Source organism: Ptychodera flava, chromosome 3 (assembly GCF_041260155.1).
Source record: "Ptychodera flava strain L36383 chromosome 3, AS_Pfla_20210202, whole genome shotgun sequence".
Lineage (NCBI taxonomy): Eukaryota > Metazoa > Hemichordata > Enteropneusta > Ptychoderidae > Ptychodera > Ptychodera flava.
In genome coordinates, this window is record NC_091930.1 from 9,291,261 (window position 1) to 9,308,408 (window position 17,148).

General features: G+C 38.8%; 1 protein-coding gene across 4 annotated transcripts in view; it reads right to left on the bottom strand.

Annotated features, from left to right (window-relative positions):
* The window catches only part of LOC139129499 (adhesion G protein-coupled receptor E3-like), a 44,128-nt gene extending 38,769 nt beyond the window's left edge, over positions 1-5,359 (bottom strand). For 2 of the 4 annotated variants that reach the window (XM_070695133.1, XM_070695132.1), the window contains exon 1: positions 4,338-5,359. In XM_070695133.1, the coding sequence (XP_070551234.1) occupies positions 4,338-4,394 (57 nt within the window). In that variant the 5' untranslated portion in view covers positions 4,395-5,359. The remainder of the gene's footprint in view (positions 1-4,337) is intronic. The other 2 variants (XM_070695135.1, XM_070695134.1) reach the window with 1 other exon arrangement.
* Between the last annotated feature and the right edge of the window lie 11,789 nt (positions 5,360-17,148).

Genomic DNA, 17,148 nt, shown 5'->3' on the forward strand with positions numbered 1-17,148 from the left:
TATTGTATATTTCTTGTACTTTAAGTGCTGATGCTTTTACCAGTACTTGTAAATGTTTTATACAGAACAACTTGAATTCCCTTGTCGTTATATAAAACGGAAGTATTTAATTGATGAGGTTAAAATATTTTTCATGAATTATGTTTTTTATCTATTTTTTCTACAACTAACTATGTTTTTCTGATTTTTAATGTAATACTCGTTCGTATGTTATCACAATGCCTTTATTTCGGTAGTCAGCGCGTCTTTGCGTCAACGCTCCCCCAGCCTCTGATATCCATCAGTCTGTCGCTGTTAAGTGAATTAGGCTAGCATATATTTACGTTCTAAAATCATTTCGTTTGACTTGGCAGGCCAAGACAAAAAGTGTATCGACTGATCAAGTCTGTACAGTTCAAATACATCTCTGGTAATCTAAATGTTTACAAGGCCCGATTAATGCAGTCATAAATTCTGCTCGTACAAACACAAACACAAAGTCAACCATGCCAGGGTATTTAAAGGACAATTTAAATTGACATCCTGTATTGCAGTTTGGGGTACATGATCTCAGTATGTAAAAATATCCATTATAATTGCTCTTACACAAGTCCATGCTTTTGCTGGGAACGAGTTTATATCAACTTCACCCTATACAATTAGTTGATTGAAGCGGTATGTTTTGTGGAACCATTGCTGCTTGTGACATACGAACTCGTTTGCAATTCATGCAGATGTTATGTTTCAGGCACCAGAATCACTTGCAGACTGTAATAACCCACAAAGAAGGAGATAAGGAGAAATAAACATAAGAAGAAAAGACTTTTGGCAGATAATAGTTTTGAAGTTTCTGTTTGTGTTGTTCTGTTCTACTTTGTTTTTGGAGGGTTTCAATGCACATAAGTGGTAGTATATATGGCACATAAGCTGTGTGGATACGACAGTTGTTCGTGGAACCAAGTAAGATCTGATGGTATGGTATAATTATATCGATCTTAAACACAGAGTGTCAATCGTAAACTGTAAGTTAACCAGGATAATAGTACTGATCCATTATCTACATCATAGTCATAAGCTCCGTGGTGACAAACTCGATGTGACGAACACAAATAGCACTGCACAATTACACAATAAAGTAGAAGCAGTACACACAACAAAGTCAAATCAGTAAAAAAATATATGTAACATACTTGCCAAGAACAGTTTTACCTTTCTACAAGCAGAATGTCTGACAGTATCAAATACACCTAAGACTGCGGGACAAGTATTGGGTCCTTCCAAATATTGATTAGAATTATCTGCAAAAAAACTGACCTTGTAACACACGAAAGTATATATTTACTGAAAGCAAATGTCGTGATTTTTGTTTTAATCATTGTTAACATAAGAATCATGTGACAATCAATTTGAATAATAATCTCTCAAAATCGATGTTTCATTCCAATGTACAAACGCTGCAGTTTTCTTCTAGACTCTATCGGTTGATAGCTACGAAAACCTAGAACATCAAGCTAGAAAAGAACTTATGAGCATATGTAGAGCGAGCGAAAAGATAAGTTCTTTCACATCCGGTACATATTTCAAGATGATTTTTGGTACTGTGTTTCTACCAAGTATTACATATGGCTCAGAAGTCTGGGGATACGGAAAATGCGAAATTAAATACTTGGAAAGAATCCAATATCTACCTTGTAAACAATTTTGGGAGTGTCACATAACGCATCACATGTTTCTACCTTAGGTTAATGTGGCAGATATCTATTTTCGTACACATGTAAAGCAATGTGTGAAATATTACAGAAGGATATTACCAACACCAAACGACTATTATCCCATTGATGCTCTATCATATTGACAAGTCTGGCGTCAGGTTGAGACCCACGTGCATAAAGCAAATCTATTGTATTTATGTAATTTTTCATAAGATGGATGGGATAACCAAAAAGTGTTTGATGGAAGGTTTTTCTTCTGAGCACATTTTGCAGAGAATTTGTATAAGAACTGGAACAGTGAAACATGTACTTGACAAACTTTCATGGTATCTAGGAATACACTCTGAAACAACTTTGAGTTTGCAGTGTTATTAAAGTTGAATTTTTATTAAATGTAAAATGTCCGTATGGAAAAAACATCATCACATCAAAATATCAACTCAAAAAGAGACTTTTTTATTTTGTATTGTTTACAAATTCACACAGACGAAATTTCACGAATATACTCACATACACGGACACCAAGAGACGATACTTTCATTGTAGGTTAACTGTTGAATGCTCTATACGGCACAAAGCTAAATTTATAGCACGCCTTTAATTGCTCAGACATGTTGGTAAACGGGTTATATTAACAGACACCTAGCTTTTCGATCATTGGCACATTCTAGGTTATCATTGCCGCAAACACATAGTCAGTTTTATTGCTTTCAGTGTGTTGCTTACCGCCTTTATTATTAATCAGACAAATGTTTTCGAGGCGTACATTAAACGTGTGCCGACGAGGTTGTTAATGCACAATGCCGCGAGCAAAGGGACTTTGTAGCAGATACAAAAGTGACCTCCGTCATTCAGAGCGTGACATATTGACTGACTGCTTAAGTCAAAAATTCGCTCGTTTAACAAACAATAATTCCAATGTGGTATTGTGAACAACCAAGGTCTTCGTATCCTAAATTCTGATTAATCTGTCGCACGTGTGTGGGCGGCCTTTCACTGAGATGACAGTCAGACGTCCCATGTGTATTAAATGGCCAGTATCTGTAACATTTGATGATTTTGTCACTACCTGTATTTTATCTTGTCAATTGCACGTCCTTGTTTTACTCCTCAAGGGATATTTAAACCACCTACTATTTAGTTTGTCAACACAACATCTATACCTGTAAAATGCACTGTAACTTTGCATTTGAATTTCAGTCCGGACCAAAATTCACTCGTCAACAATGACAACAATGACATTTACACACGCTGAGTTGCTCAGTTGGTTACTGAGTATCTCAAGATGCTTAGGGGGTAGAACAAGAAATTGTAGTTTAATTTTGAAAACAAAATCTGTGAAAAAATTAGAGCCACTGTCCCTTTTAAACGATACTCCAGTTTTCACGAATCTGTAGGGAGAGGAACAAGAAATTAGACTTGATTTAAAAAAAACTGTGAAAAAAGTTAGAGCCACTGAACCTTTAACCCTTGGAGCGCCAAAGTCAACTTTTGTCGCCTTAATGTACCCAAGTCAAATTTTTTTCAGATTTTTGCCATAATTGTGATAAAAATCTGTAGCCAATGATATGTGATGTCTGTTTGGTCTAAAATAATAAAAAAAAATTGCAGAAAAATTCAAAAATATTGGTAAAATGTTGCACTAAAATTTTGATGGGAAAAATTACAGCACTCAAAGGGTTAAACGATCCTTCAGTTTCGCACGATTCTGTAGGGGGTAGAACAAGAAATTATACTTGATTTTGAAAACAAAATCAGTGAACAAAGTTAAAGCAACTGTCCCTTTAAAAGATACTCCAGTTTTCACGATTCTGTGTTGGACCTTACGATGGCATTAAAACATGGTACATGTGCTTTTTCTACAGTGCAGTATAGAGATGCGAGATAAACAGTTTTGCGACTTGTATTAGTTCCCCAAATACATTAAGTGATTTCCCCGGCGGTTGGAGACAAATATTGAAAGGCAAGATAGCGTTCAATTGATTGCATTGACATAGATACGTCATATAAGGGGTATCACTGATAAATTTTGAGTAGGCAACTCCATACGGATACAAATATCAGTATGAAACATGGATAGTTCGCTTCGAAAATCTTAGGAGCAGGTTATGCTAAAGGTAGTTACGCGGAAGAACATTAGTCCTCGTTGGTTCTATTACTTAGTCTAGGTTATGTGCTCACGTATGAGGTAGCACAACAACTACATCGAATTGGGAGGACGAAAGCCAGAAGAATTGGCAGGGACACACTCGGCAAGAATAAGAGTACGAGAGAGTCAAGAAGACAATAGATGTTTCTCTGTACAATTAATTCCTTGTCATTGATTTCACTTGGGTATTGAAAGGATGTCTGTCTTTGAAGGTGTAGTGTATGTGGTTCGGGGGAGGATTCGAACGGCTTATGAATGTACTTGGTCTCAAACGAATGGCTTGTCGGCTAGATTGCGAGAAACTGTCGGTGTCACTTCGGGTTTGAAGAATATAACATTGATCAAAATCGCTTATTGTTGTGATTAACTCAAAACTAATCATGTGATCTTGATGAGTGTATGATTAATAGTTATCTGTTGTGAAAACAGTGAACTAATAGCAAATTCATTCGATAATTAGATAAAAAAAAGAAAAACCATTATACTTTTTTACCTACCTTTGAATTTAGCAGTATAATCACTATGAGGGACAATATATACACAGTTCCCGTCATGTTTCAAGTGAATATTTCAGCCTGTCTATATTGAAGTTCGTCGACTTGACAACGCCAATTTTGCTGTGAAGAATCAAATAGCACAAAATGTGTGGCCTGGATCTGTGCGAATGGCGTCTGCAGCTAGGTCTGTTCACCGCCGTATATTTTCACGACAGCCTTTACATATGTTGGCATAGTATTTTTTCTGATGGTTGATGAGCTTAATAGGTTTGGCCACCCGTTGATTGTTCATACGTGTTCAGGTTTCGCCGGAATAGGATGAGTATTAACTACACAGCCAATGTTCTTGGTGCATTTATCGGCGCTATAGAAGGATGCTTCCGTGCCAAAGGACTGGTTTCGTTTCGATTTCTATGTGTTCAATGTTCCACAGTACGGTTGTCATGTTGTGGCATGTCAGCACACTCGACCTCGGCCGTTCTTTGAGACCCAGCAGACCCATCTCTTGTCAGGAACAGTCACCAGGTGCCACAGCTTGCGCGTGTTTTCTTACTTTCTTAGTTTCAGCACGCCACTCGGTGTTCTCTCCGGGCTCCAACAGTAACTTGGCTTGCGCATTCGAATATGAAACCAGTGCGCCTATTAACATCGCATAGTATCAGTGGTAGGGCAAACCTCCAGGTGAACTCTCACTAAACTACCCGTAATAGGCTGTTTAAGTAAGGAAGTGAAGCGTTTGCCTGCGGGGTCGGTCCGCCCGGATTCTTCACCAACACGAATAAAGTACGACTAAAACCCTGCAGTGTTCACCTGTGACACTCTAATTGATGCTATGTTCGAGTACTCTTGACCCAAGAGTTGCATAAAGAGCGTTGCTTTAGCGGAATTTACTTGATGCAATATATCGAAGGTGATAAATGTAACTGATTGATCACCAGGAAAACGCTACCTCACAGACGTTGACCAAAGTCAGTCGGCAATAAAATTCTCAACTGAAATGGTTCAGAGGCTGTGAGTTTTATGTTTGGAACACTTTCACCAAGTTCTTTTAATGACATGGGCGATTCCATTTTGGATATTTCAAATGAAAACACACCATGGAATATACCAATATTCATAAGGGATGGTAGGGTTAGAATGTTCCTTGCATGTTCAAAATCTCGCTGTATAGTCTTTCAACATACAACTCTGTTGGAACAGAGCTTTCAACATGGACTGGCCGACACGCAGTCACAGACAGACAGACAGACAGACAGACAGACAGACAGACAGACAGACAGACAGACAGACACACAGACAGACAGACAGACAGACAGACGTATGGAGAGAGAAACGGGTGGTTGGATGGATGAATTGTTGAACGGATGGATGGATTGATAGATTGAAGAGGGCGTGCGTTGATTGAGAGAGAGAGAGAGAGAGAGAGAGAGAGACAGACAGACAGACAGACAGACAGACAGACAGATCGAGAGAGACAGGCAGACAGACAGACAGACAGACAGACAGAGAGTCCTCAATATTTTGTTTCTTAGGGAGCACAAAGAAAGACGTAGACCGCGGAATTATAGCCCTCGTTCATCCGTCAAGCTTTCGCCAAAACCTTTCCGAAACTCGAAGCCTAAAAATATCATATTGATATTATGATTGTTATGATAAGTTATACAAAGATTAGAGCTTCGGGCGTTCTTAAGGAGAGCATAATCAGTTAAATTTATCATAAGTCTTAAAGTAGATCGATGGATGGAAAGCAATAACTGCATGCGATGAGTGACTATTCCTCTTAGAAAATCACGGAGATTTATGATAACGTGTAAGTACATGTTTTGTTTGATTGAATTTTGTGCAATATATCAACTTGCCACGGGAAAGTTATCTTGGCGTGACCCGCTAGAGGCTGAAATATCGCTCAGTGTTGTCTCTGGGGCCGGACTAAACTCTCCCGATGCATGAGAAACACTTGCTGTACATTCTGTCTCGTCTACACTGGAGGTTACGCGTTAACATAATAATGCTGGGTATTTTTGTGTAGGGGTTATTTCAGGAGGCGAGACGGCTGGCCAGAGATATCACAATCAAAGTGGTAATACGTCTGCAAATGACACGCTATTGAAACTTCTCTGCAAAACTTCAGTGTGTCACGCCAGTCAAAAGCTACCGGCCACGTTCGGCACGCTCCTTTTTCTGACGATTGAATGTCACAGAAACACGTATATTTTGCTAAACTGCATTGTTGTGTATAACTACTTTGAAAATAGGGCAACGTAAAATTGGTTGTTTTGCAATTCCATTCTTATCTTCCAGGCGAAAAAAAAAGATCAACGGTAAATTCTTTATTGCATGTTCGGTGATATATAAACGCTTGAGTACAATATGAGTACTATCAGAAATTCTCCGATATTTCTTATCTAGCAGTACATACATCCAGCTATCTTTCTTATTGTTGACGATCATAAAATAGAATGATTTATTTTATCTTTACAATCATTATATCAGCGCTAATAGCAATTTATCCCCGCACGTTTTCATGGCTTCAGATTAATGGCACGCCCATTGCGCAGTGCCAAAGCAGTGACCTCACTTAATCTGCAAAACGAGTGAACATGTATCTTGATTTGTGTGCGTGTTCGTATGTTTCCAATGGAAATCTCGTTCATTTACATCAATGCCTCCGTTAACACTTCCATTTAGAGCAGGCGTCGGATGAATGCCAAAGGCAGCGAGCGGTGAGGAAATAGTTCGACCCTGATTGCGCTGTTCCCCGTTTCACAGTATTTTCCGCAGTATACTTTCAAACATGTATACGTCAGCTTCTCTGGTCACAGATACTAGATGATATGGTGTCAGAATTTTTAAGGATAAGGAAAGAAAACATCTGCATAGAAACAGACAGACAGACAGACAGACAGACAGACAGACCCACAAACTTGATTGAGAGACAAACATTGAGACAAAGCCTAAGACAGGCAGGGGTATTTCCTAAAATGTTAGGTCGTTTTACGTTGTGTCTCGGATATCCTGAAAGGTTTGCACCTCATACAGTATGGTTTCAAGGTATGAAGCGCTCTTTCCTTAGAAACGACTGAAAGTTTGAAAACATACCGTTGTGTTGGAGACTCAATGTTGTTTATTAGAGGACTGTTTCCAACGCAACTTGATTGAATTGCCTTGAAATAGTTTAAAATATGTCGAAGATGTTCTAGTACTCACGCCCCTAATCCCCCCATCCCCACCCCTGCTAAAAGTCAAATGATTTCAAGTTTGTATATTTAAACAATGGTGCCTGTGCACGCGTCTTTGATTCCGCGTCCCATCTCTGTTCTTCGAATTCTTACCGAGAAATATCAATTGAAACTGTTCTCTCGTTAGGTACTAGGAATAATTAATTATCAAAGACGGATTAACAGAGAGAGCATAGTTGAAATCCATCACTGCTGTTTGTTTCGCTTGTCAGTGACCTTGGAATCGTCAATCTGTAAAATTGTTTCCCCTTTCATCAATTTTCAGCGTCAAACTTGGAATATTATTTTTGTCGCCCATTTGATATCCGTCAATGTAATGGCGATAGATGGTTTCCCGAGGTAAATGCTATTTCCCTGCATATATGTAGTTTGATATTTTGTAGCATGATGTGATGTATGAACTAAACCCTGCTCGGTTTATAGACATAACGCTGGTAAAGCTGCAACATTGTTCTTTTCCTTTGGGTATATAGCTCACGTGTTCACACGTGAGCTAATGTCATAGCGATGTCTGTGTGTCTCTCCGTGTGTCTGTCCGTGTGTGTGTGTGTGAGTTTTGTGTGTGTGTGTCTGTCTGTCTGTTTACACGATAACTCAAAAATGTCTGAACAGACTCAAGTCAAATTTGGTACACAGGTACCATATGCTACTTGCAAGAACTGATTAGATTTTAGTTAGTGTGGCTTGCATATTAATGAAGTTATGCAATATCATTTTTTCCGTACAATGGTTTCCCTATGGAGACGGTAATGACAGTGTAGACATATATCAAGAAATACTGCACAAAATTTCATGAAACGTTTAACAGATGACAATCTCAGAACATTATGATGATACTGTGAGTGTCATGTCAATTATCTGCTCATTTGCATATTTAATGAACTTTTGTTATTAGTGACATAACTCTGAAATTCCTGCACCAAACTTGATGATACGTGCAACAAATATTGATCTGATATATATCTAATTATACTCAGAAGCATTGGGCAGTGTCAAGTTAATAAATAGCTCATTTGCATATTTTATGAAGTTTTATAATTAGTCATATACCTCCGATATAACTGCACCAAATTTGATGAATTCTGCTGCAGATACTGATCTGACTGATATCTAACAGTGGTGTAAAGCACTTAGTAGTGTCAAGTTAATTAAGGGTTCATTTGCATATTCAATGAACTTTGTAATTCGGTACATAACTCTGAAATTACGGCACCCAAGTCAGTGAAATCTGGTACAGATATTGATCTATTAAATATCTAATTGTACTGACAAGCATTTGGCAGTGTCAAGTTAGCAAGTAGCTCATTTGCATATTTTATGAAGTTTTGTAATTAGTCATATAACTCCGAAATAACTGCACCAAATGTGATGAAATCTGCTGCAGATACTGATCCGACAGATATCTAATTGTGGTTTAAAGCATTTTTATGTGGAGTTAAGGGTTCATTTGCATATTTAATTAACTTTGTAATTAGTGATATTACTCCAAAATTACAGTATTACATTTGATGAAACTTGATACAGGTATTGATCTGATAAATATTTTATTGTCCTGAGAAGCATTTGGTGTGTCAAGTTAATTAGCTCATTTACATTATATATATATATATATATATATATATATATATATATATATATATATACACCCTTCGTAGAATAATTTTTTCAAGAGTAGTAACATGATGGTAAAGTGTAACATGTTGGCGTAGTGTGTGACTTTCAATCATTTAACACTTCCATTTTCCATAGATAGCGAAAACGTGGCGAGAAACGTATTGCACAAATATTGACGTACTATGACTCGATTCTGAAATAACAACCAGGTTCTTGGAATTCGAAATAACTTGGAGAATAAAAACACTATTAGTAACACACGAGAGAGTGCTCGAATGAAAAGTTGGAAAATGTGTCTCCCACGACGATCGTTTGAAAAGCTATTGAGATGGAAAAATCGGTGTTCTTTGCCTTAATTATGATTGAATGTACTTCAACGTGAATCAAATGCTGAGTTATGAACTCGTCCACGGGGAGCTCGGAGGAAGCCCGTAGGCTTTCATACCGACTAAATGACTGGATTCCGGCAAGTAAATGTCTTCAATGAGACAACAATCATCTCGGATATAGCTAAGACAGCATCGTCTATAAATAATTAGTGTGTTTTCGTCCGCCGAAAAATCTCTTTTCAATCAGAACAATTTTTATTTCGCAATATTGGTGAAGACGTATAATTTGAAACGTTACCCGTGTTGACGCATATTTTCGGCTTTAAATATACCGTTTATGAAAGGATGTGAGAGGCGTTAAGCCACAATGTCTAAATTCTATAGTTTATTTTGGTTATTCAGTGTAGTTTCCCCTCGGGGTGTCAATGATGTAATCGTATTTCATTCAACCTGTGACAAGTGATTGTTTGTTGAATAAACACTCGAGCCTTGCTCAAACGCAAAACACTCGAACATTGGATAATGTCCGGTATATTCCGGAAACCACTCGGATTTTTAACGGTAGTGCGTCATCAGAGGTTTGTACATTAAAACGACGACTACGATTCAGAAAAATAAACAAAATTAGGGTTGACGACATAGCACATATCGGCCGACTTATCACTTCTCATATGCAAATGAGGCCTGGCAATTCTGACGCGCAGACATCGAATTTCAAATAAAAGTGGAAATGAACTTGCTATCGCGCCGCGCATTGATTTATCAAAGGCTGAGAATGGCGTCATGTTGATATTTAACATTGATTCGAAAATTGTCGGCGGAATAATAGAGATAAATGAGAGTGGTAAAATAACGAATTTTAATTTCCATCAAGGGTTTTGACTTCACATCAGATGGAATTTGACAGGGTCGTAAGGCGGGCGCCAGACGGACAAGAATTGAGCCAGCCAACCTGTTTGTCCGTCTGTCTCTCTGCCTCGCTTTCTGTGTAAATGGCTATTCTCTCTCTCTCTCTCTCTCTCTCTCTCTCTCTCTCTCTCTCTCTCTCTCTCTCTCTCTCTCTCTCTCTCTGCGTTACTTTCCGCGCGTCCGTCCGTCCGCATACACGAAATATTTGTTGTTTCCGATCCACCAGACGAGTGTTTTCTCTCTATTTGTCCACTTTTGGCATTCTCAAGGTGTACGTATCAATGGCAACGACTTCTTGATAACCGGGGCTCCTAACTTTCATAAACTACTCGAGACCGATGAAAACAATCGTTGTTGCTGGTAACCTGAATTAGCTAAGTTCAAATGTCCAGACCCCAAACTTTTTCCCCTTGAACCTTTGATCAAATCTCGCGAGACTGGGAAAATGCAACATCACGCGTGATCTTGCTACATACAATCGCACTTTTCTCAGTACATGAAAAGATTTCCAACTTGCATGTCGACGTCTCTGCTTTCAAAGCAGCAACCAGTTTTTCTTTCACAATCCACGGCTCTCTTTTGTCTGTTTTGTCTATCTCGTTTGTGATAGCCCCCTTCTCCCGTACCAAACCAGTTCAGTACAGTTACCTAAAAGAATCACAGATCTCGGAGAAAATGATGCAGAAAACGCCGAATATCGTTGTCTGTTTATCCTCTAATACTCACTGTTGGCCCACAGGATTAACATCATATCAAAAACGAAGACAAGACTTGAGCATGCTTGGCCATATTAAAAAGCAATACACAATACATCATTATCCTATCGCCAGGGGCGCGTTTCTCTTCATTTATTACGGAAGACATCCGACCCCTTAGGCCAATCATATTTCCAAGATAACCTACTAGGCAAGATTGATTCACTCTACTTCGCTTTGACGCAAACAAAGGGAGATGAATATAAAGCGAATCAGATGCAGAAATGCTGTTTTCAGATATGTTACATTCTGGATGCTCTACTTTCTTACTCTACATGTTGCTATGTTTTTTCAGTCCATCCTCTAATGAAATTATATAAACAAATCATCGTCACAGCAGTTATTCTGAGGACCCCCTAACAGTACACACATAAATTACCTGTTACATTTAGAAAGTTGTAATACTGTGAGGGGATCCGTTTCAAAGGAAGTGTAATTGAGTACATTCATCATCTGTATGTTCTAATACAGAATTCATTTTGAAACACACTGTTGCGGGCCGCATGAATTATAGTTCCGAGCTCCCAACATGTTTTTTTCGGAACAAAACGCGGCAATATTCAATTATCTAACGTTGTCACGTGATATGGCCTATCCGTTCTATTCTATTGGGAGTACATTCATTATAAACGACGGGGGAAACCGATATCCGGAGCGGAGATAATGTCGTTTGCAAGTTAGGAAAGAAGGGAAGCCCAGTGTTATTTAGTGATTAGTTCCAATAATAAGGTTGCTTTTTATTTGTTTAAGGTAGGATGTGCCTCGGGGACGACTATTCGAACTCTCAAACCTTCACCAGACCCTCTCCCTTTACAACTTATGGTAGCTCATTTTAAGTTCAAAAGGCAAGTAAAGTTTCCAAAGGCTATTTTTGTGAAAATCAAAGATTTGATATTTCCCCGTGGAGTTAGCACATTGTTGGCGGCCATTTTGAATTTCAAGTGTTGGTAACTATTCGATAATTTGTTTCTCTAGTATGAAATTTTATATTCGATTTCGGTAGCTAATGTTTTAATATTTTTTTTACGGCAAGTGCGAGATAAAATTTAAGTCTTTCATTTCGAGAGGCGTACTACCTTTGACTATATTTCTGCGTCTATGTAAGTCGCCCCGACGGTTCTCCTGTCAGTGTGGAGTCATCAATCTTTTCCGAAGCAAAAGCTAAACTATCGACGATTGTCACAGATTTTGATTCATTGCCTTGAAGAATTGTAGTTTCGACAGTTTAGGACGCGGGACGCGGTAAATGAAATATCGCAACACTCACTGTAAAATCATATCATGTTGAAATCGTGCTCTCTCAAAAATTAGAAAATTGGCGCCAAAACTGATAGTCATACAGCTGTCCTTGCAATAGTGTAGTCTATTCATCAAAACACTAAATTCCTCTAAATAACCAAAAGTATGTTCGCCGTAGCTAATGATTATAGTTATTTTCGGATTCACATTCCTTAGACGATCTTCAATTAGTATCCGAGTCTGTAGCGTGAAGCCATTGGAAAAAAGTTGAGTATAAACTTGTGGTCAGCATGGCTGCTAATCAACATGACTAACATTTGATGCTGTTGAAAAAATAGCTAGTAACTTTCAATTAAAACATTCGTTCATTCTGACATTCTGACAAAATAATGACATTATTGTAGTGTAGCTCGATGCGAAACTGCTGAAGGCATCAAACTTTGATGCCGTACACCGCACTAAATTTAGAATATAAATGTAGCAAATCAACATGAAAGAAGAATTTATGACCTCTGACCTCTGGCTTCTGACCTCTTTGTAGCCCAAAACAAGTCAATTCTTTACCCAGCTTGCTTTTGTCTCAAAGGAGATTATGAATCAAGTTATATTTTTGTGGATAAACCGCTTTCTTTCTACTGTTAAGTTTTCCTTTATTTCAGTTTTGCCAGTACATGTGCAAACATTTACTGTTCACATTGGCATGATCAAACAAAAGTCAACGCGCTCGCCAAGGTTTTCTTATTGATCAATCTACAAATGACATCAAAACTCGACATAGAGATTGTAGAAATCTAGTCGCCCAATTTATTCAATTTTCTGTACGTCAACAGACTCCAGTCCATTCCAACAGTCGTATATCATTCAATGTTTTGTTATTCTGTATAAACAATGAAAACAGCACCATCTTACGTGGTAACTGGTATAAAACTGTCAATATTTATCACCATAAAATTTTTAGGCGATAAATACAAGAAAGCCGTATCAAGGCTTTACTGGTTGCCGTGGGATTAATTTACAATATAGCCGAGGCTGCATATACCTCGTTAGTATTTACGACCTGTCGATGCGATAGCTAGATGGATTTACGTGCGGAATTAAACATACTTGTCTAAAAAAACCGCCAGCTCTTATCATCTTAATTACTGTGTGTTCGTATGGTGGGAAAACAGGCAGGGCGTTAGATTATGCACTTGACTCACGCCAAACCAGGCAAACACCAGTCAACCACTATCCAGGCTGAGCGGTTGCTGAGTCTCTCTCTCTCTCTCTCTCTCTCTCTCTCTCTCTCTCTCTCTCTCTCTGGATCTGTATGTGTCTCTCTCTGGCTCTCTCTTTCCTCTCTGTCTGTCTGTCTGTCTGTCTGTCTGTCTGTCTCTCGCTCTCTCTGGCTCTCTGTGTGTCTCTCTCTGGCTCTCTCCTCTCTGTCTGACTGTCTGTCTGCCAGTCTCTGTCTCTGTCTGTCTGCTGGCTCTCTCTCTCGCTCTCTCTCTCTCTCTCTCTCTCTCTCAAGTACATGCAGCTTATCGTTACTAATGGTGCATGTCTTCCATAAACTATATTTACACATATACGCTGTCACACGTTGAACAAGTGTACACAATGGAGCTATCATATGAACAGGCATTGACGTGTAACAAATAGAAGCGTGCGAAAAATATAAGCACTATTTCATCGTGAAATGAACACTGTGACTGTGTAATGCATTGCCCTTGTACCCGACAGGCATGACATAATAACATACAGCAGAAAACGAAAAGACTAATCAGACTTCGTAATGTCACCTTTGTCATGAAAAAACTTGCCACAATAAAGTGTTGATATCACGGTAGAAGTGAAAGGTTTATTGGAGGACAAGATAATGTTTGTTCATTGATTATCATCTTCTTGCGAACATCTTTTTCACACATTGCAGTCTTTTACTGGAAACAAGTTTTTTTTTCCATGTTACGCGTCGTGTATGAACTAAGGATGTGTTTATGTCATGAGTGTGGCGATATAATGGATTGTCATAATCTATCCGTCGTATATACCATCCACAATCACATGTCTCAACTTAAAACCGTAGTCTATTGTCTTCCTCATCTAAATATTTCATATCTACGGCCCCTGTACAACACGAGTCCAGTCATCTGGTTTATAAATTTTGATTTCTTTGTGTCTGGCTGGCTGGCCATATGTTTCATTTACACGCGTGTAATTACGCCAAACGGTAGAGTTTACTGACAAATTTTGCTCCAAATGGCAGAGTCAAAGTATTCGAGATCTAATGTTCTCCTGCAATTGGCTGCGATAAAAGCCTCTTAAGAGGGAAGGGTCGTAGGACCTGCGCCTGCGCAACTTTCTTATTTACACACAATGTATTTCATGCACGATATCTAGATGCATCACGTCAACATAGCTGCAACATTTAAATTTTTAAATTTTACCGTGTACAGCATGACGAAAAACTTCTAACTGTTATCAGTCGCCAACATAACTGGGATACATTGTTTAAATTGGCAGTACGGACCCCATAAGACTTTTGGGCGCAGTTTCGACGAACCCCTCCCTGTAACAAGTCTCGCCAGGATTTTATCGTAGTGCGCAAACAGCGTAATACAATATTGAGATCGGATACCTCAAAAAGGTGTGCGGAATTCGTCCTGGCATAGATTTTTCATCGGCATAGGACAAGACTAGACTTTGTCGCACTTCAGAGCACTGCACAAGAGTGGACTTGGCAAGACGCCGAGACGAGGTTATGCTAGACGGGACAACCAAGCCTTACTATTGCACTCACACTTATCAAACAACATGAGACGACACTAGAGTTAAAGGAGGTTAACTCAACTACACTGCCCTGCAGTGCACTACGTTTCTACACTCAAACAATAAACCGCATTAAGCGACTGTATACAGTACCAGTCACGAGATTTTGACAAGTTCATGACATACATGCATGAGGGAAAGCAAGTGTCTTTATAGAGTGAACTAGTCAAGACCTAGTGGTAAACCCGTTGCTGAGGTGGTCTATTGCGATATCATAACATTATACAGAAATTTGGCATGATAGGTGAAGAGGACAGTTCTCTAGCATGTTCCAAGAGTAGCGTATCGTGAACATAGCAAGGTTACTTTCACATCTAGAACGATCCGATTGCTGTATTTGCGCGACAATATTCTGGTATGATACACAACACTACACTACACTACACTACACTACACTACACTACACTACACTACACTACACTACACTACACTACACTACGATCAATACCCCATCATTACTACACTACACTTCACTACACTACATTACACTACACTACACTACACTACACTACACTACACTACACTACACTACACTACACTACACTACAATGCAATAAACCCCATTACATTACACTTCACTACACTACACTACACTACACTACACTACACTACACTACACTACACTACACTACACTACACTACACTACACCACACTACACTATACTACACTACACTACAATGCAATAAACCCCATTACATTACACTTCACTACACTACACTACACTACACTACACTACACTACACTACACTATACTACACTACACCGTACCACACTATATTACACTACAATGCAATAAACCCCATTACATTACACTTCACTACACTTCACTACACTACACTACACTACACTACACTACACTACACTACACTACACTACACTACACTACACTACACTACATTACACTACACTACAACATAATACACTACAACACAATACACTACAACCCACACCACACTACACTCTCTGTGAGGCAATGAACACATTTTACACATTTTACACATTTTATCGTATACTATAGCATCACTACCCACCCCCCCCCCCACACTATACACTAAACTTCATTAGACATGTACTTTACGGCAGAGTAAGGCCGTGCTATTCCTGTCTGACCTTTTGATAGTTTCTCGGCATTAATTCAACAATCTACACAGCGCATTCGACGATTTCCACTCATCCACTGAATATAGAATGCGATCGTTTCGGGCATCTCACGACACAAACATCAAATATCACATTTCGGCTTGTTTGCTACCTGTGCACCGGCAAAATCTCTAGTTCATCGATATTCACACACGAAGGGTAAAATGTTACGCGCGTTGTTATGGAAACGGGTGAATGGCATACCCATAAGTGGACATAAGTATTCATTGAAGTATTGTAGCGTTGACTTCGAGTTTTAATAAAAACTGCACTTATTACGCCCAAGTATTGATAACCATGTGTCTTGAAACGCGATAATCAGAAACCCTCGACATTTGCGGGAAGCTGACATATAAAGTACGTGTTTGTGTGATGTTCACTCGGACATGATTGGGGCGTCATATTTGATATCTCTCTCGCAGATGCAGCCAATTTTCCCTGGATAGAAATGAAGAAGACACAAGAAGAGTACAAGCAGGAAGACAAACCCGTTATTCAGACAGCATGGCAGACATCAAGACAAACTTCTACTTGTAGACTCATGGACAGACAGACGTTGTGTAACGGTTTTGTATGTTTTCAAGCACCGCTACGGTAAATAATGCGCCAAAGATACTAGTGTATCGCAATACGGCAAAGCAGGCTTAGATTAACCCTTTCAGCGCCAAAGTCAATATTTGTCACTTTTATAAAATATACCTCAGTCAATATTTTTAAAATTTTGTCAAAATTTTGATAAAAGACCGTAGCCAATGAAATGTGATATCTATGTGGCCC